Here is a 23,804-nt window from a genome sequence, read left to right as displayed (position 1 = left end):
TTAACCTATCTGCAATGTGCAATATCAGTTATTTAGAAAAAGAAAATGAGAAAAAAACCTCCACAACAAAAAAACTGAAGCAAAAAGCAACCACACAAGAAACAGTTGCCAAACACAAACCAACAACAAACAATATAAAATATGTTACGTAGGGTCTTTGCAAAGAGATAGTTGAAATATTTTAAAAAAATTGTTTTAGTAAATTTATTAGGATTTTGGGGCTTTGTTTTTACTGATATATTTTCTTTGTTGATCTCTCCCTTTCATTCCAAAAAGTCCTTTTTTGAAGCAGCAAGTATGATGAGCCAGCTTTCTTACAAACATTTGGTGTTAAATTATGGCGTCTGTGTTTGTGGAGAAGAGAGTAAGTAGAAATTAATTCTTTTTTTTACCAATTTTTATGTGTCTCTATTAGAGTTTGACATTGGTTTTGGATAAAAACAGGGAAAAAACAAGCAAAACAAAAGCTCAACACCAGCTGGACAGCTAATATGTGTTCATGCTGCAGCAGTATTAGCCTTGGTGTCTGAGAGCTAGTTAATAGTAAAAAACAAAGAAAAGGGAAAAATTGTTTAAAGTACAGACAGTGTGAATAGTAACCTCTGTAATGTCTGTTCTGTCTGAGATCAGTTTTGCCACGCCTCTGGAATGAGCTTTTGAAGTGCCAGAAAAATTGCAGCCTTACATTGTATCAGCTGTGGTTAGCTAGAAAGGGAGGTGCTGTGCTACCCAGAAAAATCTTCATTTACTGCGCTTAGAAACAGCTATTGCTGCCCTTTTCCACATGTGCTGACTTCATGAGCGCAAATTTAACTTCGGGAAGTTTGCTTTAGAGATCCCATTCTGAAAATATGAGGTCCTGGTAATTCAACAAACACACTACAAAATTTTAGCAGCAGTAAAATGTTTGCATTATCTGCAAAAGTTGAATGCCTTTCCAGTTTAGCTTACAGCTTTGTGACTATGTATAAATAACATTTTTTTAAGAACACCTGAAATAGATTTGTACCATCTTGAAATGAAATCTTAATTTTGGATGGTTGTCATATGCTAATATGTCTTCAAATATGACTGCTGGACCTCACTTTGACAGTTTTTCTTCTTCATTCAATCTTTGGGCTGAAATGTCAGTTTGCCCAAAACCCTTTTTTTTCCTGTGATTAGAAATTTGTATAAAAGAAGCACTTTATAATTGTATGAGCATATTATGTAGGTGGTTACCCTCATTAGGGAGAAAGAATTTCCAAAAGAGACGGTGGATTCAGTAATCAGAATTTACCTCTGTAATCAAAAATTACCTCTCATAGAAGGCTGGAAAAGGCACAGCATTATGTTTGGCCAAGGACTTGTGCCAAAACAACCACATGGCGGTTTCTTATTTTATTAATTGTGCCACACACTGAGATGATATGTAAAATTTCAGGTAGATGAAGTTAATAATTGAAAAGAAATTGTTGCAAGAGTTACGTGGGTACATATTTCACCTTTAGATCATAGCTGTCCTCTAGAAATTATTCTGTTTCTGAAGGCAAGAGATTTACTACAGTTTAAGGCAAGGCAGTTATTATGAAATAGGAAGAGCAGCTGTTACTGATTCTATGGTTTACACACTTGATGTACAAATTCAATAAAAATTGTTTCACAGAATTGCAAAAAAATAGTATGTACTGTCTATAAAATGAATTTGTTAAAAAATCTGTGGTTTTTTGTTACAGTCAGATATAATACTAGTAGCTTCAGTGTGAGCATCTTGCAGCTGAGGGCAAGGATTCAGTCATGTGATTTGAAATTATTGTGTTGAACTGAGGATGTCAGTTCTTGTTTCTGGAGTTATTTGTTGGATGGCTGCATGGAGGCATATGTCATACACATATACACAATTTTAGGGCAAATACTTCTCTGTTTTCAAGCAAAGCATCTTTTGTCAATAAAGCATTGCATTTTCCAGTAAGAATATAGATAGTAAACAACTGTGAAGTGTGAATGACTTGAATGTTATTCAATTCACCACGTTGATAGTTCTGTACATCAGCAGTTACATTATTGTAGCTTTCAGGCGAGGGTGGAAAGATGCGAATTGGATTTTACCTAATCTGTAAAAGATTAAATCTAAATAATTAACCCTAAAATATTAAGTGTAGTAACTATGTATTTGAGAAGAAATTAGGTGAACTTCCACACTCCAAAGAAGTATAAAGAGCATAGAGTATTTGTGGCAGTACTCAGGTATCACAAAAGTTGAAATTTATAGTTAGATCACCAACAAAGTATGAAAAGAAGAGTAGTACTAAAGTCATTAATCTGTCCTGAAATTTTATTTTTTGTTGTTGGTTTTAATTGTTACTCTTTTTATCATTGTGACTCAGACATCCTTGTACAAGAATATGTAAAATTTGGATCCTTGGACACATATTTGAAAAAGAACAAAAATATTATCAATATTTTGTGGAAGCTGGAAGTAGCCAAACAGTTGGCATTAGCCATGCATTTTCTGGTAAGTGATTCAGTTTTGTTAATGGCAAAATTCAAGTGATTCTGACTAATGTGTGTAGGAAGGCTGAGCTACCTGAATTCTTGAAACTCTGAAGGGTTTTGATAATGGATTGGCCATATACCAGCTATTTAGTAGATACCCAGAGACAGACTTTGTATCTTGCACAAAGTGTAGTTGAATGTCCATTCTTTTTTAATGCTTTATGTTTTAGCATAAAATACAAACACATTTGCAGTAATGCTTTACCTCCCACCATCCCCAGAAATCAGTCCTCTCTGGGCTTCCCACCTCAGCTCATGATGCTGAACAGAAACATGAACATTCCTGGTAGTGTTAACACTTAACCACTGGGAAGGGAAAACACTGTATTGTTCACTCCGCTAGTGCATTTTTCTTGGGCATTAGGTCTCAATCTTAGTCTTTCCAGTTAAACATAAAGGCCGTTATTCAAGACAGGATATGTGACTAGATAAGTCTTTCCTTTAACAGAATTTAAATATTCTTACATTTATTTTAAGTGGATGGATGAGTATTCTTCTGAGTTAAAAAATGTCAAATTGTTTCAGACTTTAGGTAAATAACAAAAATCAGCTGAAAACTGTAAGTTTGAGAGAAACTGGTGGAGTACCTGAAATTTGATCAACTTAATCTGTGATCATTATTTTATTTGCTGATGTTTCTTTCCCTCATGCTGTACATTATTTGTTTTTAAATATCTCTTCAACAGTAAGACTTTTTTGGTCAGTTTGTAAAAGATGCATTTCTGTTTATAGGAAGATAAAGGCCTTGTTCATGGGAATGTCTGTGCAAAAAACATCTTGCTTATCAGAGAGGAAGACAGGAAGTCTGGAAACCTCCCATTTATAAAGCTAAGTGATCCTGGCATCAGTATTACAGTTTTGCCAAGAGATAGTAAGTCTTTCCATTAACTTTCTTGTCCAGTGCTTCTGACTTGAAAAATAAGTTTAGGGATGGGTTTTTTGTTGACTACCATCTAATCTAATTTTGATGTAGTAAGTTCCTTGATCTGTGTGTCATTTTATAATTATTGCTAAATCTCTAGCCAAGCAGTTTTGAGTGTATCTTTTAAATTAGCAGATAGCTACAGGACATAAAGCCACAGTTCTCCACTGTGTGAGGTTTTTTTCCCTGATGTTCTAATTTTCAACCCTTTTCATTGGTAGTACTATTGTTATATTATATTGTAAATATGTAATATAGTTTATTACCTTTGTAGATAGCTGCTGAACTTGGTGTCTTGTAATTGATAAAGTCTTTTATAGCTTGCAAGAACTTTCAGAACTGAAACCAAATGCACTTTTGAAAATACTGACTGGCAGTTATAAAGCATCTTCAGTGCATTTCTTGGTGAATAATTAGAGCCACTTGATGATGTTAAAAATACTGGGTTATCATCCACTCTTAAGATTGTTCCAGTGCTTTATGAACAGCAAAATTAAATGGAAATTGTGCAAGGTTTTTATGCTAATGGAATGGAATGTTCTGGTCTCTTTTTATGGTCTTTCTTTTTAGTAAAAACACTTCTTGGTACTTTTTATTGATGTCTAAAGAAGTAAGGTATCTAAGAGCCTGTGCATAATGCAGTGTCATTATTTGCCAGTAAACTATTTAAATTCTCCCTGTTTTATTATGAAGCTTACATTATTCTTATGAGATCTCATTTTAAGGAGCTCTAATCCAAGTCAGTACAATCCCATGTTTTAACTTGTTACTGCAGTCAGTAGCAATAGCTTAAAAATCACATAGTGTAAAATTCCTTTTCATGGTGCCTTTTGCTGTGCCATAGTACACCAACCACTAACAAAGTACCTTTTACTCTTTGATGTCTTGGTTCTTTGTGATAGGTATTGAGTCTTGGTAAGATTGGAGGAAATAGAGAAATCACAGAACAAATGTAACATGGAAATGATATTACGGCAGTTTTATACCTTTGGACTTATTTTACAGTAAAATGAATGGATCTCCTCTTTGATTCACAAATACTATTTCAATTTTTTTCCATATTCCATAATTTGATTTTCTTGCTGGGAAAAAATACTTGGAAAATATTATAAGTACATTGCAACGAAATACCTGTCTATATTAAAGTAATTTTTACCAAATCAGTTATGCTACGGAATTTTCTGGTATTGTTATTCTTCTTAACAAGTTTCCTTTGTGTGATTTCACAGTTCTTCTTGAGAGAATACCCTGGGTTCCTCCTGAATGTATTGAGAATCCCAAACAACTAAGTCTAGCTACAGACAAATGGAGTTTTGGTACCACTTTGTGGGAAATCTGCAGTGGAGGAGACAAACCCCTGAGTGCACTAGATTCTTCAAGAGTAAGTATTACTGGGTCTGCAGTCATAGCAGTTCTTTGAACACTTCTTCAGAACATCTGCTGTTGTAACCACATCAGCATGTAAAGTGGTGTGGCCTATGACCACTGTAGGAAAAAGACATACTTGCTTGTGGGTAATAACCAGAAGAGATGATTTGACGTTTGTTTTTATGTCGTTTATTTTGATTTTTAGGAGGACAAAGTATAGAATTGTCAGTATTCTCTAGTTCATATTTCTGTTGCTTTGTTGCAGCAGTGTATCACTTGAAACAAAAAAAAAGGTATTCCTAATAGTGTGCATGGATTTTAATTATAATTCCTGTAATTGAACATCTTAAATACAGCAGTACTTTGTGTGTTGCAACAATTCTACTATTTTAGCTAAACCAGTACTGTTAACTTTTATCTCAGATAGGGGTGGGAGATGGAGGAGAAACACATTCTATGAAAATATTAATTTATATGTATTTGCTTCTTGATTTGGAAGCAGAAAGAATACTTCACTATGCCACAAAAGTACTGGTAGTATTATTTTTGTAAAGGTACTATAACCTTCCCATAAAGCCTGATTTGATTTCTCAGGTATTTTAATCAGCTCTTACAATAATTTACAAGGTTTATCTAGACTTAACTGATAAATATCTAAGTATTTCAGAAGTTGCCCTACATTCTTTCATAATACTCACAAAGCTTTTCACAACTGTCAGTTCAGCCAGTTCACAGGTCAATAGAATTTTCTGCTGGACCTATCCAGCTGAGAATTTATGAAATTCCCAATAAAGGAGACACTATTTTTCTCATATTTCTCTCTCTCTTATCTTCTACCAGTAATTGGCTGGAAATTTCTGTACTGATCACTCTAAATTATACCAGCCTTGCCTTAGATGAAATTTGGTGATACGGACATTTGGTGAGATAGCAAGTCTAGGTTTAGAGCTGTAATTTTTGGCTACTCTGGGGAGAATGTTAAGGCTTCTGCATCTCTTCCTAGCTGTAAAATGTAAAATTACTTACCTGTTTGATTCCAGAAACTACAGTTTTATGAAGATAGGCACCAGCTTCCTGCCCCCAACTGGACAGAACTTGCAAACCTCATAAACAACTGCATGGATTATGAGCCAGATTTCAGGCCTTCTTTTAGAGCAATTATACGTGATTTGAACAGTTTGTTCACTCCAGGTGAGTTTGTGATACAACAGGATCAAGAAGACTCCTGATTCCTATTGGTTCACTTTCTTTCTAGTATGTTTTTTGCAATACATCATTGTACTGCAAATTACTACAAAGAAATAAAGGCTGTCAATATTCTACTGAGCTTGAAGTATGCCAAACAAAATTAGAACATGCTATGACTATAATAACCTTCTTCCTTTTCTTGTTCACTACTCTGTGCCTTCTGTTCCCTTTCTTCCCTTCTTCCTTCTACCTCTCAGATTATGAGCTACTGACAGAAAGTGATATGTTGCCAAATATGAGAATTGGAGCACTTGGATTTTCTGGTGCGTTTGAAGATCGGGACCCAACACAATTTGAAGAAAGACATCTTAAGTTCTTACAGCAACTTGGCAAGGTAAGATGTTTCAAAATTCTGTAATAGTTTAGGAAATAACTATGGTTTTCAGTTATCCTTTGATGACCCCATATACATTATTTACAGTGAAATTTCTGGTTTAGATGTTACTAATTTCAGTCATCTGAGCAACACGTGCAGTTCCTTCTAGTTCTTTTTTTTACTTTCACTGTATTCTTAGAAGAAAATTAGCTAACCTCCACAATGCATCCAGTCACTCAAATAGGCTAAGTATTTTTAAGTAATGAAGAGCTGCCTGACAGATGGATGGATGGATGGATGGATGGATGGATGGATGGATGGATGGATGGATGGATGGATGGATGGATGGATGGATGGATGGATGCACACATACACTTGATATTCAGTTAACAACACTCTGGAGCACTCTTATGCAGAACTAGCAGGATTGGTGTTTTTGTGCATGCATGTTCTGAGAAATCTGAATATACAGCCTCTAAATTCAAAAGATACATGTCTTCAAGATACATGTAGGCCTTGAACTTTTTGGTTTTAGAAATCAGCATTTGGTTACTAGTTTTGCAAGTCATTGCAGCCTGGCTGTGTGAAAGCAGACCTAGACAGATGACCAAGTATATTTGGCAGATCTTCACCAAGTACTATTTTTCTAGCATGGTTCTTTGCCGTTTTATTTGGTTTTACCAGTATTCTTTTGGCTTCAAGTAATGAAGCAGCCTGAAAGTGAAGTAGCAGAAGTACTTCTGTTTGCAGATGTTTGTTGACTGTGGTAGCATAGCATAGGGAGAACAGCAGAGTGGTAGATGATGGCTGCATAAAGGAACACAAAAGACAATATAAATGAAGAAAGAGACAAAACCAGAACATTGAAAGAAATTGGAGAGGAGCCAAAAAGAAACAGAGCAGAATTAAAAACCAAGACAAAGGGATTTATGCAAGTGCAGGAAAAGTATCATGCCAGGCGAAGTGGAAATTTGTGAAAGGAGAGAAAACAGATGGACATCACCCTCTTTCCTTGTCCTTGTTTTCTGTTCTGTTTGCGTCCTTTCATGGAATATATGTTTCTTTTGCAACTGTTACCCTCAGTCCTGCAATTTTTCTCTCAGGGAAGTTTTGTGGCCTTTCACTTAAATAATTAATCGCATAACCTTAATGTTTAGTACTGTGAGCACTGAACAAAAAGTACACTCTATATATGAACAAACTTGTACACTAGGAAACACAAAGAGCAAATGATGTGGACTTGTTTTTAATTCCCAAGTGTTTCTATTTGTCGCCTAGGGAAATTTTGGCAGTGTTGAGATGTGCCGGTATGACCCGCTGCAGGATAATACTGGAGAGGTGGTTGCTGTGAAAAAGCTGCAACATAGCACAGAAGAGCACCTTAGGGATTTTGAAAGAGAAATTGAAATACTTAAATCGCTACAGCATGATAACATTGTTAAATACAAAGGAGTATGCTACAGTGCAGGTATGTGCTACATTGAATACACCTAAATATGCATATTGAGAAATTCAGAGAGGTAAGTGTTTATGACAGTCACTCACTTGTTGTAAATTTACCAGGACTGAGAGAGTACAAAACAAAGGAAGTTTTTTGGAAGATGGTAACGTTGGTAAAAAGTTGATGTTACTTACCATTCTGAATTTCATCCTGACAACACAGACATACAGACTTCTACTTTGCCTTTGCAGTAGTAACTGAAGTATTGATGAGATGATGTTGATGAGTGATATATTAATTTTTCAAGCATATCCACGTTGTTGTTGAGTGGAAATGCAGTTTTTTAGTATATGAAAACTGAGGAAATGCAGTTAATTAGTATATGAAAAATTGCATAGTGATGTATAGATCATAAATTAATATTTTTGTATTAAGTCCATTTTCTATTATGCCTGCTGGTAGAGGAATTAAAATACTCATGTTAAAAAACTCCTCTTTAGAAAATTACAGAAAAAAATACATTTGTATTTTTTGTTATTGCTGTAAAAGGACGTAGGAATCTAAGATTAATTATGGAATACCTACCATATGGAAGTTTACGAGATTATCTGCAGAAACACAAGGAGAGGCTGGACCACAAGAAGCTTTTGCTGTATGCATCTCAGATATGCAAGGTAGGACATTCTAAATTATATACATATTTCAACGAAGTTTTTTCTCCTTTTTTCATCCCATTTGTCTCAAATGAACAAAAACTGGTTATTTCGGTGCATCTTCAATAATGCTGTTGGGCTGCTAGCACCACATAACTCTAAGAAAAAGTAACAATATATTAATGTAGTTGAGACCCAAAACTTCTGGGTATATTAATACAGGATGCTGACACTGGTCTATCTGCTGACTGAGGCAGAATACACTCTCTTTTTCTCCCTCAGGTGACGAGACATAAAGTATTGTAGGAGTTAATATACTCACTCAGGCAATCTGTTAATGACATTCTGTAATGGAATTTTCAGAAATCTGACATTTGTAACCATGATATTTTATGAAAAATCCTTTCCTAGGATTTTTCCCCTCCTGAGAGCTGAGTGCCTCAGGAAAGAAATGTAAACAATAACTATCTGCTGCTGTGGAGTCCCACAGGTGCATCTTCCATTGGTCCATGTGGATTGTTTTCAATTAGAGACCAATCACAGCCACCTGTGCCAAGGCTGTGAGCAGTCACAGGATTTTGTTATGCATTGCATTCTATTCTATTCTATTCTATTCTATTCTATTCTATTCTATTCTATTCTTTGTAGCCTTCTGATCCTTCCTCTCTCTCTGTTCTTTTAGTACAGTTTTAATGCAGTATTTTATCATAATATATAACATAATAAATCAGCCTTTTGATCAAAATAGAGTCAAGCCTCGTGTCCTCACATTTGGGGCATTCACCGCAAAAGACATTCATCTATAAAAATAATATAACAACATGTGTATATTTAAACAATTTACTTTAAACTGTAAGAACAAAGATACATGACTTCTGTATGCAGAACCAGAGGCCTTAGAAGTACCCAAACTTCTAATAAATTATTTGGTAGCAAACATAATTCATAAAATTCTGAAAAGTGGTACAAACTGCTATCTGATCTTTCTTGTTATATTTCATTTTCCTTATAAAGAGGGCTTATGCTTTCCCTAGTTTTATTCTGTAATTACATTTTAGATATTACAAACCAGAGACACCTGAGATTTCATTGCATATTTAGAAATTTCAGAAAATAAGAAAAAATGAGAGTAAGGGGGAGAGAGACAAAAATAAAAAATATAACCACACTCCCTCAAGGCATGTACCAGAAATATTTTAAAATTTCTTTTCCCAATACCTTCATCAAAGACATGGAAACAGTACGTTACATAGGATTACATGATCACAGAGCTAGAAAAGATATCTGAGATCATTGACTCCAACCTATGAATGAACACCATCTTGTCAACCAGGCCATGGCAATGAGTGCCACATCCAGTCTTTCCTTAAACCTTCATGGACGGTGACTCCCCCACATTCCTGAACAGCCCATTCCAATTCTCAATCACCCTTTCTGTGAACAATTTCTTCTTAATGTCCAACCTAAACCTCCCCTGGTGCAGCTGTGTCCTCTGGTCCTATTGGTGGTTGCCTGGGAAAAGAGCTCAACCCTCATCTGGCTACAGCCTCCTTTTAGGGAGCTGAGCTTCTCCCTGAGCTTCCCCCCTTCCCCCTGAGCTTCCTTTTCCCCAGGCTAAACAACCTCAACTCCCTCAGCTGCTCCTCACAGGACTTGTGCTCCAGACCCTTCACCAGCCCCATTGTTCCTCTCTGGACATGCTCCAGCACCTCAATGTCCTTCCTAAACTGGACATAGGATTTGAGGTGTGGGCTCACCAGTGCTGAGTACAGGGAGACAATCCCTGCCCTGCTCCTGCTGGCCACACCATTGCTGGTCCAGGCCAGGATGCCATTGGCCTTCTTGGCCACCTGGGCCCTGCTGGCTCATGTTCAGCTGCTGTCAGTCAGTATTCCCAGGTTCTTTTCTGCCTGACCACTATCCAGCCACTCTGTCCCCAGCCTGGAGCTCTGCCTGGGGTTGTTACGGTTAAACTGCAAGACCTGGCACTTGGTCTTGTTAAACCTCATACCACTGGATTCAGCCATCGATCCAGCCTGTCCAGGTCCTTCTGCAGAGCCCCACTGTACTCCAGCAGATCAACACTCCCCCCCTACCTGGTGTTGTCCATGAATTTACTGAGGGTATATTCGATCCCCTCATCCAGATCATCAGTGAAGGCTCTTAAACAGGACTGGGCCCTACACAAATCCCTGGGGGACACCACTGGTGACCAGCCACCTACTGGATGTGGCACTGCTCACCAGCACTCTCTGGGCCCGGCCATCCAGCCAGTTCCTAACCCAGCACAGAGTGCTCCTGTCTAAGCCGTGGGCTGCCAGCTTTTCCAGGAGAGTGCTGTGGGAGACAGTGCCAAAGGCCTTGCTGAAGTCCAGGTACACAACATCCACAGCCTTTCCTGCATCCACCAGGTGGGTCATCTGGTCATAAAAGGAGATCAGGTTGGCCAGGCAGGACCTGCCCCTCCTAATTCCATGCTGGCTGGGTCTGAGCCCTTGGCCATCCTGTAGGTTCTGTGTGATGGCACTCAAGATGATCTGTTCCATAACCTCGCCAAGCACCGAGCTGAGGCTGACTGCCCTGTAGTTTCCCAGATCCTTCTTCTGGCCCTATTTGTGGATGGGTGTCACACTGGACAGCTTTCAGTTGTCTGGGAAATCTCCAGTGAGCCAGGACTGATGCCAGATGATGGAGAGGGTCTTGGTGAGCTCTTCTGTCAGCTCCCTCATCACACTAAGATGGATGAGGGTGTTTATTAGGGTATGTTGTCCACACATATTCTTATGTCTGGTAATTGTGCCCTGCTACCTTAAGATCCTAAGACTTAGCTTCTGCAATATCTACAGAAAAGTTCCGATAATCAGGGGAGAATCTCTGCTAGGGCCAAGACCTTCTCCTGACATTCAAACTTTCTCATGGTAAAAAGAGCTTTCTGATTCCCTGCTTGAAACTGGACTAACATTTTAGCTGCTCAACCTCTTACATGAGGAATGCTGCACGCTTAATAGCTTATCTCACCTATTCATGTGCTTCACTAAAGGACAGCAATATGGGTAGTCTCCAGGAGGAGCTCATTCATAGGCAAACAGTGCGGAATGTGGGAAAACAAAAAAAGCAAGTCTATGGCAAGTGTCTTTGCAGAGAGAAAGGATTGAACAGGTGACCACCCACTTCAGAGGGTTGAAGAGCTTTCTGATCTATGTCTCCAAAACAAGAAGTCATTCTTCAGTAACAGGCCTAAGAAATTATCTCATACTTACTTCTGCAACAAAATTACATTATTATGCTCGTAAGTCGCTGTAAACAACCTTTGTTCAAGCAGAGACTGGAAGAGTCTTAAAACACAGCACCATCTATGGGGGTGGTAACCGAATCTTTCACAGAAGTAAGATACAACATGGATTTTTGAGCACACAAAGGCTGAAGACACTTAGCTGTTTTATTCTGTGTCCATGTAGCCTGTGATCTCAAGGTGCTGGCCTTGTGCACTCTCATAAGAAGCTACGAAGCGTGTAGAAGTCCTCAAGCTTTCATTCAAAGCCTGGTGAAATATCATTGGCAACATGTCTCAGGACCTTGGTCTGAGGCATCCATTGAGAGGACTGGAAGGTGGATTTTGACCTTTAATGGCTGTGCAAATAAGGTAGAAATCTTTGGAAAAGGAACTGTATTCAGAAACTACGAAGAAAAAAGGACCTTAGTGTGTGTACACATACACGAAAGAACTTTGAAAATATTATAGGTCTTCAGGATGGTGAGAAATCAAAATAGCAGATGAGATGATTCCTTCCTAGGTACCAAGCACCAGCCAAGAGAAAGGGAGCTAAAATATGCATCCTGCAAATACTAAAGCAGGAAAACATCCTGCTTTGATAGTGACAAACCATGGGGACAAACAGTATGAAAATGTAGGAAATCTACATAGAGCTTGCTCTTAAAGAAATGTCTTCACTTCTAAGAAACGTGAAATCTAAGAATTACAGTGTATGTGCCTTGCTTTGGAGTTGTTGCTGTACAATCTGCAAAGTAGAGGTTATATTGATTGCTTTAAGATTTCTGTAATCTGTGGCATTCTGTTACTCCAAAACAACTTAACTATAAACATAGCAAATACCTGATACTGTGAAAATGAAACCTGAATGCTTTTTCTTAGTTTAGCTGATCGTGTTACACTTTTCAGCTGGTTTTGCTTTTCTTGCAATGTTTGGCCTTTCTGCATCTCACATCTCATCTTTCTGCTGTGCATTTCTGTCAGTCTGTAATCTCTACCTCTGCCTTGCTGTTCTCCTCTGTAGGGTGTGAGAGAAATGAAGGCTCACCCATTACCTGAAGGTTAAGATGAATGTGTTTCGGTTCCTTGCTACTATACTGGAAAGGATTTTCCTTCTCTTAATGTTTGAAGTGTTTCAGGTGTCCTTGCTGGTGAACCCACTTTTAAAGACAGAAACATTTTAAATCACATTTAAACTCTCTTGTTAGACTAGTGCCACAGGATTGTGATATCCACTTAGAAATTGATTTCAATTAAAGATCTGTCTTAGGTGTTTTCCAGGCTAACAGAAAAGTTACTATCATCAAACTTTAGGGCTGTTTTAGGATTAGTACATTGTAGTAAGAAAAAGCTGTAGCATTTTCATAGGCTAGTTGTACCAGAAACACACAACCCTCACTTTGAAGTTAGGGTTGGTATTTATGGCAGTGAATAAGTTGGCAATTAGGAATAGGGCATTTTTGAACAGTTTTGGAATGAGCTGTGAGAGAACAGCAATGCCACCCAATGGTACTGGGAGGTACTAGAATCTGAGAGAAAGACTGTACTTTGTAGCCAAACTCCTGAGGTTTCTCACATTAAGAAAAAAAAAATTAGAGAAAGAAGTAAGCCTTTTAGCATGACTAGTAAAGACGTTGCTTTTCAGAACTTTTGAGATCACCAGTGCTATTTGTTTAATTTGACTTTTCTGTTGTGTTGAAAGGGTGATATGCTTTCTTATAAAACGATGAAACTGATAACTTGCTTGGTGATTCCTTTCATGTATGAGTTGGGTATCTCTTGACATTGTGCAGCATCACTTTCAGTCCTCCATTTATTGCTGTCTAAGCAAGACCTTCTTGTTTTAGTAATGCCACTACACACACTGGCTTTTTCCAAATTTCATCGTTAGTGAAATTAGGTGCATTGGTAAGAAGGGATCAGCAACAGCAAAAGACAATATGCCTTCAGACCAATGCTTTGTTAAAAGCAATCTGTGAGAATGTAACAATAAGCAGAACGGTGCTGGTGAATAATTGTCCATACAAAAGAGATACAAAGCACACTGTTGGGAACACAGTGAATAATAGTCAAATTCAAGGAATCATAATACAAAGTTTCATGGAAGCATTCAGGAATGTAGATGCAGAAAATGAAGAAAAAAGAGTAAATTAAATGGATATGTTGGACGATCTTCTCATGTGCTCTGGATTGTGTAGATTAGCCCAAACTTTTTCCTTTTACATATCTCCAGTCAACTGAATTTGAGCACAGAAGGGGTGGTAGCATTTATCCAGCTACATAATCAAAAAATACTTGGCTCTGACAGGTACTCAGTCTGTGTCCCTCCAGTTAAAGCGAAGTTCCTGAGCTTGGAAAAATTGTCTCCTCAGAGAAGAGAAATTTGGTTTTGGTTTTAACTTTGAGGTTAATCCTCTTAGGGAAGGTGCAGCCATGTTGTGGTAAAAATAACTCTTTTCCTGTTCTGTTTGTAACCCCTACACCTAGGGCATGGAGTATCTGGGAACAAAAAGATATGTTCACCGGGATTTAGCAACAAGAAATATCTTGGTGGAGAATGAGAACAGAGTTAAAATTGGAGATTTTGGATTGACAAAAGTTTTGCCACAAGACAAAGAATACTACAAAGTGAAAGAACCTGGCGAAAGTCCTATATTTTGGTAAGTCTTCTTTTGGTATGTGAAATCATGGCATGTTTTCAGTTTTTGCCATTTCGGCCAATTGATTTTGCGTGTTGTGGAATTCTTACTTGCAAGCTCCACATCAGTTTTCCAGAATTGTGAAAGTCATGTGCATGATATTTTGCTTCACAGAGTAGCATCTAGAACTTTTCAACATATTTTTAAAAAACCCAGGAAAACACCCAAAACAAAAATCCCAAAAAATACTTAAAGGAAATAACATCCAACAGAAAACAATTCAGAGATAAAGGAAGTCTAAAATGGCCCATTTTCCTGGATGCTTTCAAGTTTTTAGGTGTTCTAGTTCCCTAAACACTGGTCAGTCATGTCTTCCAGCTGAGATCTGAGATACACCCCAAGAGAAAATGCCATTCTGTACATGCGATTTTGGTCTGTATTTTAGTTCTGATTCAGACACTGTTTCCTAAAGAATAAGTTATACAAAGTGGCATCTTAGTAGATGCTGTTGGAGATGTACAGTTTAGTTCCAAAAGTGCCTGCAACACAGTTCACTGAAAGTGATGGAAGGCTATAGTTGTCTTTCTTTGCAGGTCTTACCACATCAAATTCTTGTTTACTTGCACTACAAATAAGAACTATATCTACAACCTTGTTGTAAAAAAAAAAAATCAAACTTGGTTATAGTTATCACCAACTGTGTTTAAGGTGTATTTGGTTTTCAAAACCAATTCACTATTATTAAAAGGCTAGTTAGTAATTGAAGGTACCAAAAGGAAATGAGAACATGCTAATATCAATGAATAAAGAACACTTACTCATGAAAAAGAAATCTGTCTTACTAAAACAAATGTTTTCAAAATCAAAATGGCACATATTGCAGAGAGCAATTGTCCTTGTACTGTGTGTTGCAGGTATGCTCCAGAATCTCTGACAGAAAGCAAATTTTCTGTGGCCTCAGACGTGTGGAGCTTTGGTGTGGTCTTGTATGAACTCTTCACCTATATTGACAAAAGCAAAAGCCCACCAGCTGTAAGTATATTATTAATTAATCTCTTTTCCAACCTCATGTTCTTTTCTGGACTTGCTCCAACAGGTCCTCCTGTGCTGTGACCCCAGAGCTGATGCAGCCCTGCAGGTGGGGTCTCAGCAGAGGGCCAGAATCCCCTCCCTGGCCCTTCTGGCATCACTTCTTTGGATGCAGCCCAAGACATGTTTGGCTTTTCTGGGCTGTGAGTGCACATGGCTGGGTCATGTGGACTTTTTCATCAACCATCACCCCCAAGTCCTTCTCCACAGGGCTGCTTTCAATCACATCCCCTCCCAGCCCTCAGGTGCGTCCAGGATTGCCATGACCCATGTGCAGACCCTTCGGCTTCTCCTTGCTGAACATCATGAGGTTTGCATGGGCCCAGCCCTCAAGCCTGTCCAGGTCCCTCAGGATGGCATCCCTTCCCTGCAGGGTGTCGGCTGCAGCATGCAGGCTGCGGTCAGTGAGCTGCCGAGGGTGCACTCAGTCCCACTGTCCACGTCACCTACAGAGATGTTCAGCAGTTCTGGCCCTGGTGCTGACCCCTCAGGGACACCCCCCATCACTGCTGTCCCATGGACAGTGAGCCATTGACCACAACTCTGAGCGCAGCCTTCCAGCCAGTTCTTTATCCACGGAGTCACCCATCCCTCAAACACACGTCTCTCCTTAGAGACAAGGGTGTGGGACAGTGTCAAACTTTGCATAAGTCCAGGTAGCTCCATCATAGAAGGTTGCTAGATTTCTCAGGCAAAATGTTGTGCTCTTACTAAAGCCATGTTGTCTGTTTCCAGTCGCTTCTTTGTTTTCCATATGCCTTAGCATAATGTGCAGGAGAATTGGCTCCATGATCTTGCCTGGCAGAGATGAGACTGACTAGCTTGTAGTTCATTGTGTCTTTCACTTTCCCCTTTTCAAAAATCATGGTTATCTTCCCCTTTTTCCAATCATCACAAACTTCAACTTAACACTTCATCTGCCAGCTCCCTCAGGACCTCAGGTCCCGCAGACTTCTGCACATTCAGGTTCCTTAGATGGTCGTGAGCATGACCCTCTCTTACAGTGGTCTTAGGGTCTTCATTCTCTCAGTCCCTCCATCTGCCTTTCTCAACTTGGGCAGTGTGCCTGGAGCACTTGCCTTTGAGGACTCAGGCATAGAAGTAATTTAAAACCTCAGCCTTCTCTTTATCCAGGGTAGCCAAATCATCAGATGATGAACAACATTTTTAAAGATTTTTCATTTAGTGCTTTAAATTGTGTGTGTATCATTATTCCATTTTATTCTATTCCATATTATTATTCCATTTTATACACCAAAATATCTGTAATTATTGATATGTTCTCTGGATGTGTAAATTTATAATTTCATAATTGTTATGTACTATTCAATTTATTCTTATTATTGTTATAAATTTTTGCTTGATAAAAATATAGCAGCATCTTTTTTTCCTCTAAAGATTATATATTACAGTTGGCCTTTTGTTTCAGGAATTCATGCGCATGATTGGCAATGATAAACAAGGTCAGATGATTGTATTTCACTTGATAGAGCTTTTGAAGAATAATGGACGACTGCCGAGACCAGATGGATGCCCTGATGAGGTGATGTACTGTGTTAAAATATTATTGTAGTGTAAAGAGTGCTCAGTTAGGGTGAGTACCTGTAAATGCAAAACTTGTATTTTGTTCTGCTTGGACCACTAAAGTATTTATTCAAGTGGAATGGCTGTGCTGTTATTCTATGAGTTCATGATGAGTATAATACTTTTTTTCTGATTCTTTGCTTGTACTGCCTCAGGAGCCCAGACTGTAGTCTTGCTGAATATGTGAATTGGGACTGCTATAACTTACTGCTGTACTTGGGCACTTGCACTTCTGTTTCAAAAAAGATACATGTATTAAGGCAACAAGATTAGTATTATAGAACTTGTTCTGTGTAAGTCCCATGTGAAGATTCTCGATCAAAGCTGTGAACTTCTGGATTTTTTTGAAATCTGTAATATTCAGTAAAAAAAATCTTAATATGCACCTAAGGTTTTTCACATTTAATTCCAGGATTTAAAGAGCTGCTTATCTTGATTATTGCCTTTCTGTTACTGTTCCCTTCTCAAGCTTGGAAGGCTTATATTTAGAATATATGTTATTCACGTCAAGCATTTTCAACTTGCAGACTGTAGGCACAGTTAAGTATATGAATCAGATTTTCTATGATGAGGGTCTTCAGATTTGTATTCATGTTATTTGTAGATACTAAAGTACAGCTGTAAAGCTGTCCTCAGAGCACATAAATTCAGTATTCTTTTGGTTTTACTTATATACCAGATGCTTTAAAAAATACTTTCATACCACTCCTAAGTCTTGCAGTATTCTGTTCTTCAGACCAGAGTGCACAAAGCCTGGTTCGGTCAAATTGACCTGGTTGGGCTCTGTAGGTGAATCAGTAGTGAAAGAATGGAAGGAAAATAGTTATGGGTTGTTGTTTTTTACATATGTAACTGCCAGCTCAGGTTAATTGCTGCATCCCTTTAAAGTCAAGTACACTTGGCAATAAGTCAAAAAATAATACATTTAAAACTGGTGAAAGAGAAAACATCAGGGTCAAGTGATCTAATAGAGAAGAGAAAGAATTGTACAAGTGAGGCAGGAAGCCACAGGGGAAGAAAACATGTATAGGGAATGGAAAGAGAAGTCTTTGAAGAACCTTTCTTGCATTTTATGTACCAGTATAGCAACTGTTGAATTGCAAAGGTTTTTTTTACAAAAAGGGCTTTTTGTAGATAACCTGAATGTCATAGGTACAAGATAATAAATAATCTGTTTTACTGAAACTGTATTTTAACTAACCCAAAGGTTTCAGTGTCTGACATTTCTCCAGATATCAAAGCAAGATGGAAATGTCTTTGTGTCAGAAACTGTATTCATCCCCTTTTGACTCTGGAAGACCAGTCATCACAGATAATAAATCTTCCAGTTACCTTAGCTTACAGCAGCTTATCTTGCAGCTTACAAGCTGCTTGGGACTTGGTTCTAAAGCAGCTTTGTCAATACAGGTGTTTCAAATCTGCTGAAAGATACGGAGCAGTTTCTAATTTTTTTCCTGGTAGCTGTACTGATTGTTCTTAAGCAACATGTGAAAAACTGTTGAAAGTACGAGAAATTGGTAATAAGAGTCTGCATTGAATTAACGAGAAGAGTGCAGGTGAAGAGCTTGGGAAGTTGTATGAGACCAGGTATCAGGTACATCTCTGGGCAAAAAGAAAACTGTTGCCATGTAACTGTTGTAGTGGAAGTATCTTTCAAAGTTGGTTCAGTTTGCACAGTAACTTTTTTTTTCTTATTTCTGATTATATATGAAGAATAATTAAGAATTTAATATACAAATGTGGAGAAGTATGTTAACTTTCCAGGGGAAGTCTTACTTAGAGCTACTGTCTTTGTAAATCTGATTTCTGGTCATACTGGTGTTTGTTATGTTAAAGTGTTTTTGAGCTTTTTAAAAAAAAAAGACCAAGAAAAAAAATACAAAAACGTGGCAAAATAACGTAAGTCTTGTAAAAGTTTCAAAAAACAGCTGAGTGAATTTTCATGCTAACTTGTAGAAAATTGTCTTTTATAATAAGAGCTTTTGCAGAGCCACTCTAGGTTCTTGCAGTCACTGGGATCAAGCAGATAAACTGATGAGTATAGCAAGAGTTTAGGCATACTCTTCTGCAGTTGTTGTTTGGAAGCATAAAGTTAAGCTGGATGTTCTTTAGTCTAGTTTCAAGTAAATATGTATGGTATCTGTTTACCTACTACCATTTTTTTTTCTTCTCCAGATTTATGCTATCATGAAAGAATGCTGGAACAATAATGTTGCCCAGCGCCCCACCTTTCGGGATCTTGCTCAGAGAGTGGATCATATAAGGGAAAACATGGGAGGATGAGAAAACTGTCCCTCCTTCAGAGGATGAGTTGGAATGTAGAACGAAATGTTCTTGGTCAGCTGTGTATATTTGACATATGTACATGTGCACACATCTTATCCTTGCTGGAAGTAAAGTCTGTGGCAAATACCATATCTCAATCTGCATACTGAGGAATCCTGCTAGGGCTTTTTTTAGGATATATTTGTTACTATGAGAACATGTTGAAATTCTAAATAGGGAAAGAAATTATTTTTCTAAATTAAATAATGGGTGATCATTCAGCAACACCATTATTTGCCTTACTTGGCAGTACAAAAAAGAAGTGACTTAAAATGTGATGATACTAAGGGATAAAAAAACAGTGTATTTCCGTGTTAAAGTGGAGATGCCCAGAAAAGACTTCTAGAAATACTTTTACACTGAGCATATAGTGACTTGGCACCCTGTTTTGTGTGTTGCACAAAAACTTTGGTCTGTTAATACAGTTTGATGATTTTTTCATTGTTGATGCAGAACTGGCTTCTCTGTGTAACAAAACAGAAGTGGTTTGCTGTGCCTGTCTGAATCAGTTATCAGCCAGCAGTATATCCAAAGAGATGTAGCTGTGTGATGTACTGTAAGTATTTTGAGGGAAAGGGAGCAAATTGTGCTTTATTGGGAGAGACAGAAAACTTACTAATCCATGCAAAAAATTTAATTTAAAAATGAAAACACAAAGTTGTTATTGTTTTATTCCTACTCCTCCCTTGATGAGTATTAGATTACCTTTACAGAATTGAAGATACAGTGATAACACATAGAAGTGAATTCATTTTTACACAAGGCAGTGTCTTCAGTGTAAATAAGAAAAAGCTAAGTCTACTGCTTTTAAATGCTGCTCTTTTTTTCTTTCCATCCTTGTAGTTTTCATGCAGTCATAAGTGAATGAATTGAAACTTTCAAAGCAGGATTAAAAATCTAGAAAACACCCTCACTTTCACAATTCCTCACTTTGCTGTTAAGATGATCATCTTAATATCTTCCTTCCAGCACAGAAAAAGACTACTTACAACTCAGTATTTGATATGGCCAGTCACAACCACATCAAGCCTGTTCTGTATTGAAGTGGCCCAAGCGTATTTATTTCTGTGGTAAAACCCAACATGGGACTATTTGGAAGGAGGAGTTACAAGTGCAATTGCTCCACACTCAGCGGAGGGAAAGGACAGGATTCCAGTTACTGAGAACTGGATGGAGATCAGAGCTACCTGAATGCTGTATAATTCAGCTTTTGAAATAAGTAACAAAAATTTTTGGACAAGAGAATGCTTCGGTTTTGCCTTGAGGCATAAAACTTGGGGATAATCTCATATCTCAAAGCAGTATAATTGCAGGTTTTGTTTATTTTTAGTTAAAATAATCTTGTTTGTTTATTTGTTTTTACTTAAGCATTATTGTTTGCAAAGTATAGTGCTTGTTCTTTTTTGGACTTCTGCTGAGAGAAGTTCAGTTAAGGGGATATACAGCTTGGCAAACTGACCTGACATCCAGATTTATATTTAAAATTAAGTGCTCATTTTGAAAATTTGTGACAGTGAGTTAGTGAAACAGAGCCTCCTTAATATTTGTGGTTAACTACATCCATCTTATCAGAAATTGAAGAACCTCAGCTTTTGAAAAAACTAAAAAAAAAACAAACCAAAAAAACCCCCCAAAAAACCCCCCCACCCAAACAAAAAAAAACCCTTTAAAAAATCCTTACTTAGTGTAACATAGTGCCAGTATAGCAGTATTTTGTACCACTATGATGTTTCTCTCCCACAGTCACTCCTACAAAATTACTATTTTATAGTACAAGAGAGTGCTAAATACGGAGAGCAGTGTCAACCTTCTCTCTGTCCATTGCATTTAAAACTATTTCTGTTAGTGTTCTTGCTACCAAGCATTTGCATAGATGATTTTTCAAACCAATTTCACAGTCAGTTTTTAAGCTGCAAAGAACTTTGAAGTGCTATGTTCAACTTAAAATGTTATCTCAATTTCTATACATTGCTTTGAAGATTTGAAATTTTGTGCAAAAAAATGTCTTTGCATTTGTAGTCTCAGTTATGTGTATGTGTATTTTTGTAACAAAGGAGATAAAGCTTTAAAGTATCAAGACAGCATTTTAGCTGAATAACATATGCAGGAATTATGTAACATTTGCAGTGTATGACACTCAGTAGCTCACTGGTTTCAAATACATAGTAGACTAAACATAATTTATGTAAAAATCTCAGGGAAGTTTGTGTAATGCAATGAAGAAATCTTCCAGTCTGCTAATTTTTCAAGTGAATTAAAGGTCTTTTTCTTGTTCTACTACATTTTGACTAATTACATAGTCTATTTGATTGCATAAATGTAGTGGTGAATTCAAGGATGAATTTTAAGTGTCTTGTGGAATGTTTTTGTTTTGTTTTGGGTTTTGTTTTGTTTTTTTACTTTAATACTATATCATCTTGAGAGAAAGCCATATCTTTACACTGCAGTGTAATTTTGTGCTGTTGACCAGAGACAGTCTTTTTTAACAACCAGAGGCCTGTCCTGTGCAGAGGGCTTGAGCATTTGGGATTAAAGTTCTTAGCTGGGAGAATAGGACCAAGTAGTACTTAGGACTTGGGAGATGTATAGTCATCTGCAGTGTCAATATTTAGGTCCCAGAGCAGACCTGGTGGCTTTCTCAAAAAGCTGTTGAGGATGTAAATGTAGTGATTTTGCTGAATTTGCTACTGCCAATTGTGTAACCTTTAAAAAAAACCAACAAAACAACAACACCACCAAAAAACACTGTATTTTGAAAGCTCTCAGATCTACAGTAGCATTGATAATGTCATATTTTTACATGGCATTTGTATTAATAGACTAAGTACTTTGTTGTAGAAAATGTCTTCAGTTGCCATTGCATTTGTAATACTTTAGTGTAATCATTATGCTACCCAAAATGCTGTTTGATTTTTGTTGATAGAAAAAGTGCTGGTTTATGTATACATGACTGCTACTACAGTGTAGAATTAAAGTATTAACTATGGCTTTGCACCTACATTGGAATTGAAATAATTTTTTAAGAAGTGCACAATGTATCTTATAGAATCTCTGCAATCAAGTATTGTGTTGTGTAGTATTGATTTGTTGTCTATCAGTATAAATATGTTAAGTTTCAAAGTTAGTTTTTAAATATATTCCACACAGTATTCCACAAACTCGCAACAGTCATGTAGTAAGCCAGAGGAGAAATTAATTTTCAGGAAAAGAAACACATGCTCTTGTCAGGTCCTAGTACTGGTTAAAATCTTCCATAGTTGAGATAATTGTTGTTAAATGTCCTGATGAATACAACTGTGAAAATATGTGTAACAATTATATCTCCCCCCCCCCCACAATTAAATATTTAATTGTTGCATTTAGTTGAGATGTTGACCAGATGCCCTGAAATGTACGGGAAAAGAGGTTACTAAGTATGAAGAAATGTAACTCTTGTGTAAAGAAAGCAAGCTTTTCAGGAATGTAGGATCCTACATAAACACCTAGAGGTTAGAGTTCTGAGAGCAAAAGTAAAGGTGTAGAAGAACAAGACTAAAGGAAGAAGGATGATGTTCAGCATGGGAGAAGCTTTCTGAAATGTGAAGTGCACAATGAATTATGAAAAACTGATGTCTACTGAAAATGCCATACCGTGACAAATATGTGCTAATATATTTCTAAACTGTGTGTTGTCTGCCTTAAGTCTGAAATATTCACAGACACCCAACCTGACTGAAAAAAATCAGTAATTACTATACCAAAATAAACTACTAAATGTTGTGCCATGCCAGACAACAATTCTGAAAAGATGTTTGATTAAAAATTTTTGTTCTGAATTTTTCTTTTTGAATAAGAGGTTTACAGTACTTTATATTAAAGTAGAAAAAGTCCCTTGGTGGTAGGGAGCAGGGAGGAAAAGATACCTGCCACTTGTGATTGAAATGTAAACATTTGAACACATGGTTTAGTGAGGAGAACATGAAAGGGATATTTTTAGAAAACTGTGTATCCATACCTGAAACTTAACTGTGTGTTTCTTTTTGCATTTGGATAGTGAAAATAAAAAAAAAAAACCTGAATACAATGGATGACGCATGCCTGCCAACATTTTCTTTTGCACGCTAACATTTGTTACTGGCATTTAAATCACTGCTGAAGGCAGCTGTTCCATTTGATGAGGTAGAACACAACACATACAACTTTCCAACCTTCCTAGAATAGCCATGTTAAGCATTTATCCTTTGGAAGAAACTTAGATGTACCGAAGTAAAGATGTTAGACAGGTTAAAAGGTTAAACAATAAGACTGAGGGCTTTTAATCCCTTTTTTAATGAAGATTTAAACTAAGCAGATTCATTTGGGATGAAGAATTACTTCCTTTGGTTCTCAGTATTTAAAGAGATGCAAGTCTGTAAGACAAATTACTTACACTTG

General features: G+C 37.3%; 1 protein-coding gene across 11 annotated transcripts in view; it reads left to right on the top strand.

Moving 5' to 3' along the window:
- Positions 1 to 23,458, top strand: part of JAK2 (Janus kinase 2) — an 84,585-nt gene extending 61,127 nt beyond the window's left edge. For 5 of the 11 annotated variants that reach the window (XM_039729703.1, XM_039729699.1, XM_039729700.1 and 2 more), the window contains 12 exons: positions 277 to 364; positions 2,367 to 2,494; positions 3,268 to 3,406; positions 4,687 to 4,838; positions 5,866 to 6,016; positions 6,271 to 6,407; positions 7,668 to 7,857; positions 8,380 to 8,504; positions 14,242 to 14,414; positions 15,308 to 15,425; positions 16,912 to 17,025; positions 19,242 to 23,458. In XM_039729703.1, coding sequence (XP_039585637.1) covers positions 277 to 364; positions 2,367 to 2,494; positions 3,268 to 3,406; positions 4,687 to 4,838; positions 5,866 to 6,016; positions 6,271 to 6,407; positions 7,668 to 7,857; positions 8,380 to 8,504; positions 14,242 to 14,414; positions 15,308 to 15,425; positions 16,912 to 17,025; positions 19,242 to 19,349 — 1,623 coding nt within the window. In that variant the 3' untranslated portion in view covers positions 19,350 to 23,458. The remainder of the gene's footprint in view (positions 1 to 276; positions 365 to 2,366; positions 2,495 to 3,267; positions 3,407 to 4,686; positions 4,839 to 5,865; positions 6,017 to 6,270; positions 6,408 to 7,667; positions 7,858 to 8,379; positions 8,505 to 14,241; positions 14,415 to 15,307; positions 15,426 to 16,911; positions 17,026 to 19,241) is intronic. The other 6 variants (XM_039729704.1, XM_039729701.1, XR_005629882.1 and 3 more) reach the window with 5 other exon arrangements.
- The last annotated feature ends 346 nt before the right edge of the window (positions 23,459 to 23,804 follow it).

Source organism: Passer montanus, unplaced genomic scaffold (assembly GCF_014805655.1).
Source record: "Passer montanus isolate IOZ18808 unplaced genomic scaffold, ASM1480565v1 scaffold7, whole genome shotgun sequence".
Lineage (NCBI taxonomy): Eukaryota > Metazoa > Chordata > Aves > Passeriformes > Passeridae > Passer > Passer montanus.
Note: the sequence above shows the minus strand (reverse complement) of the source record. Positions and strands in the feature narration are given on the sequence as shown.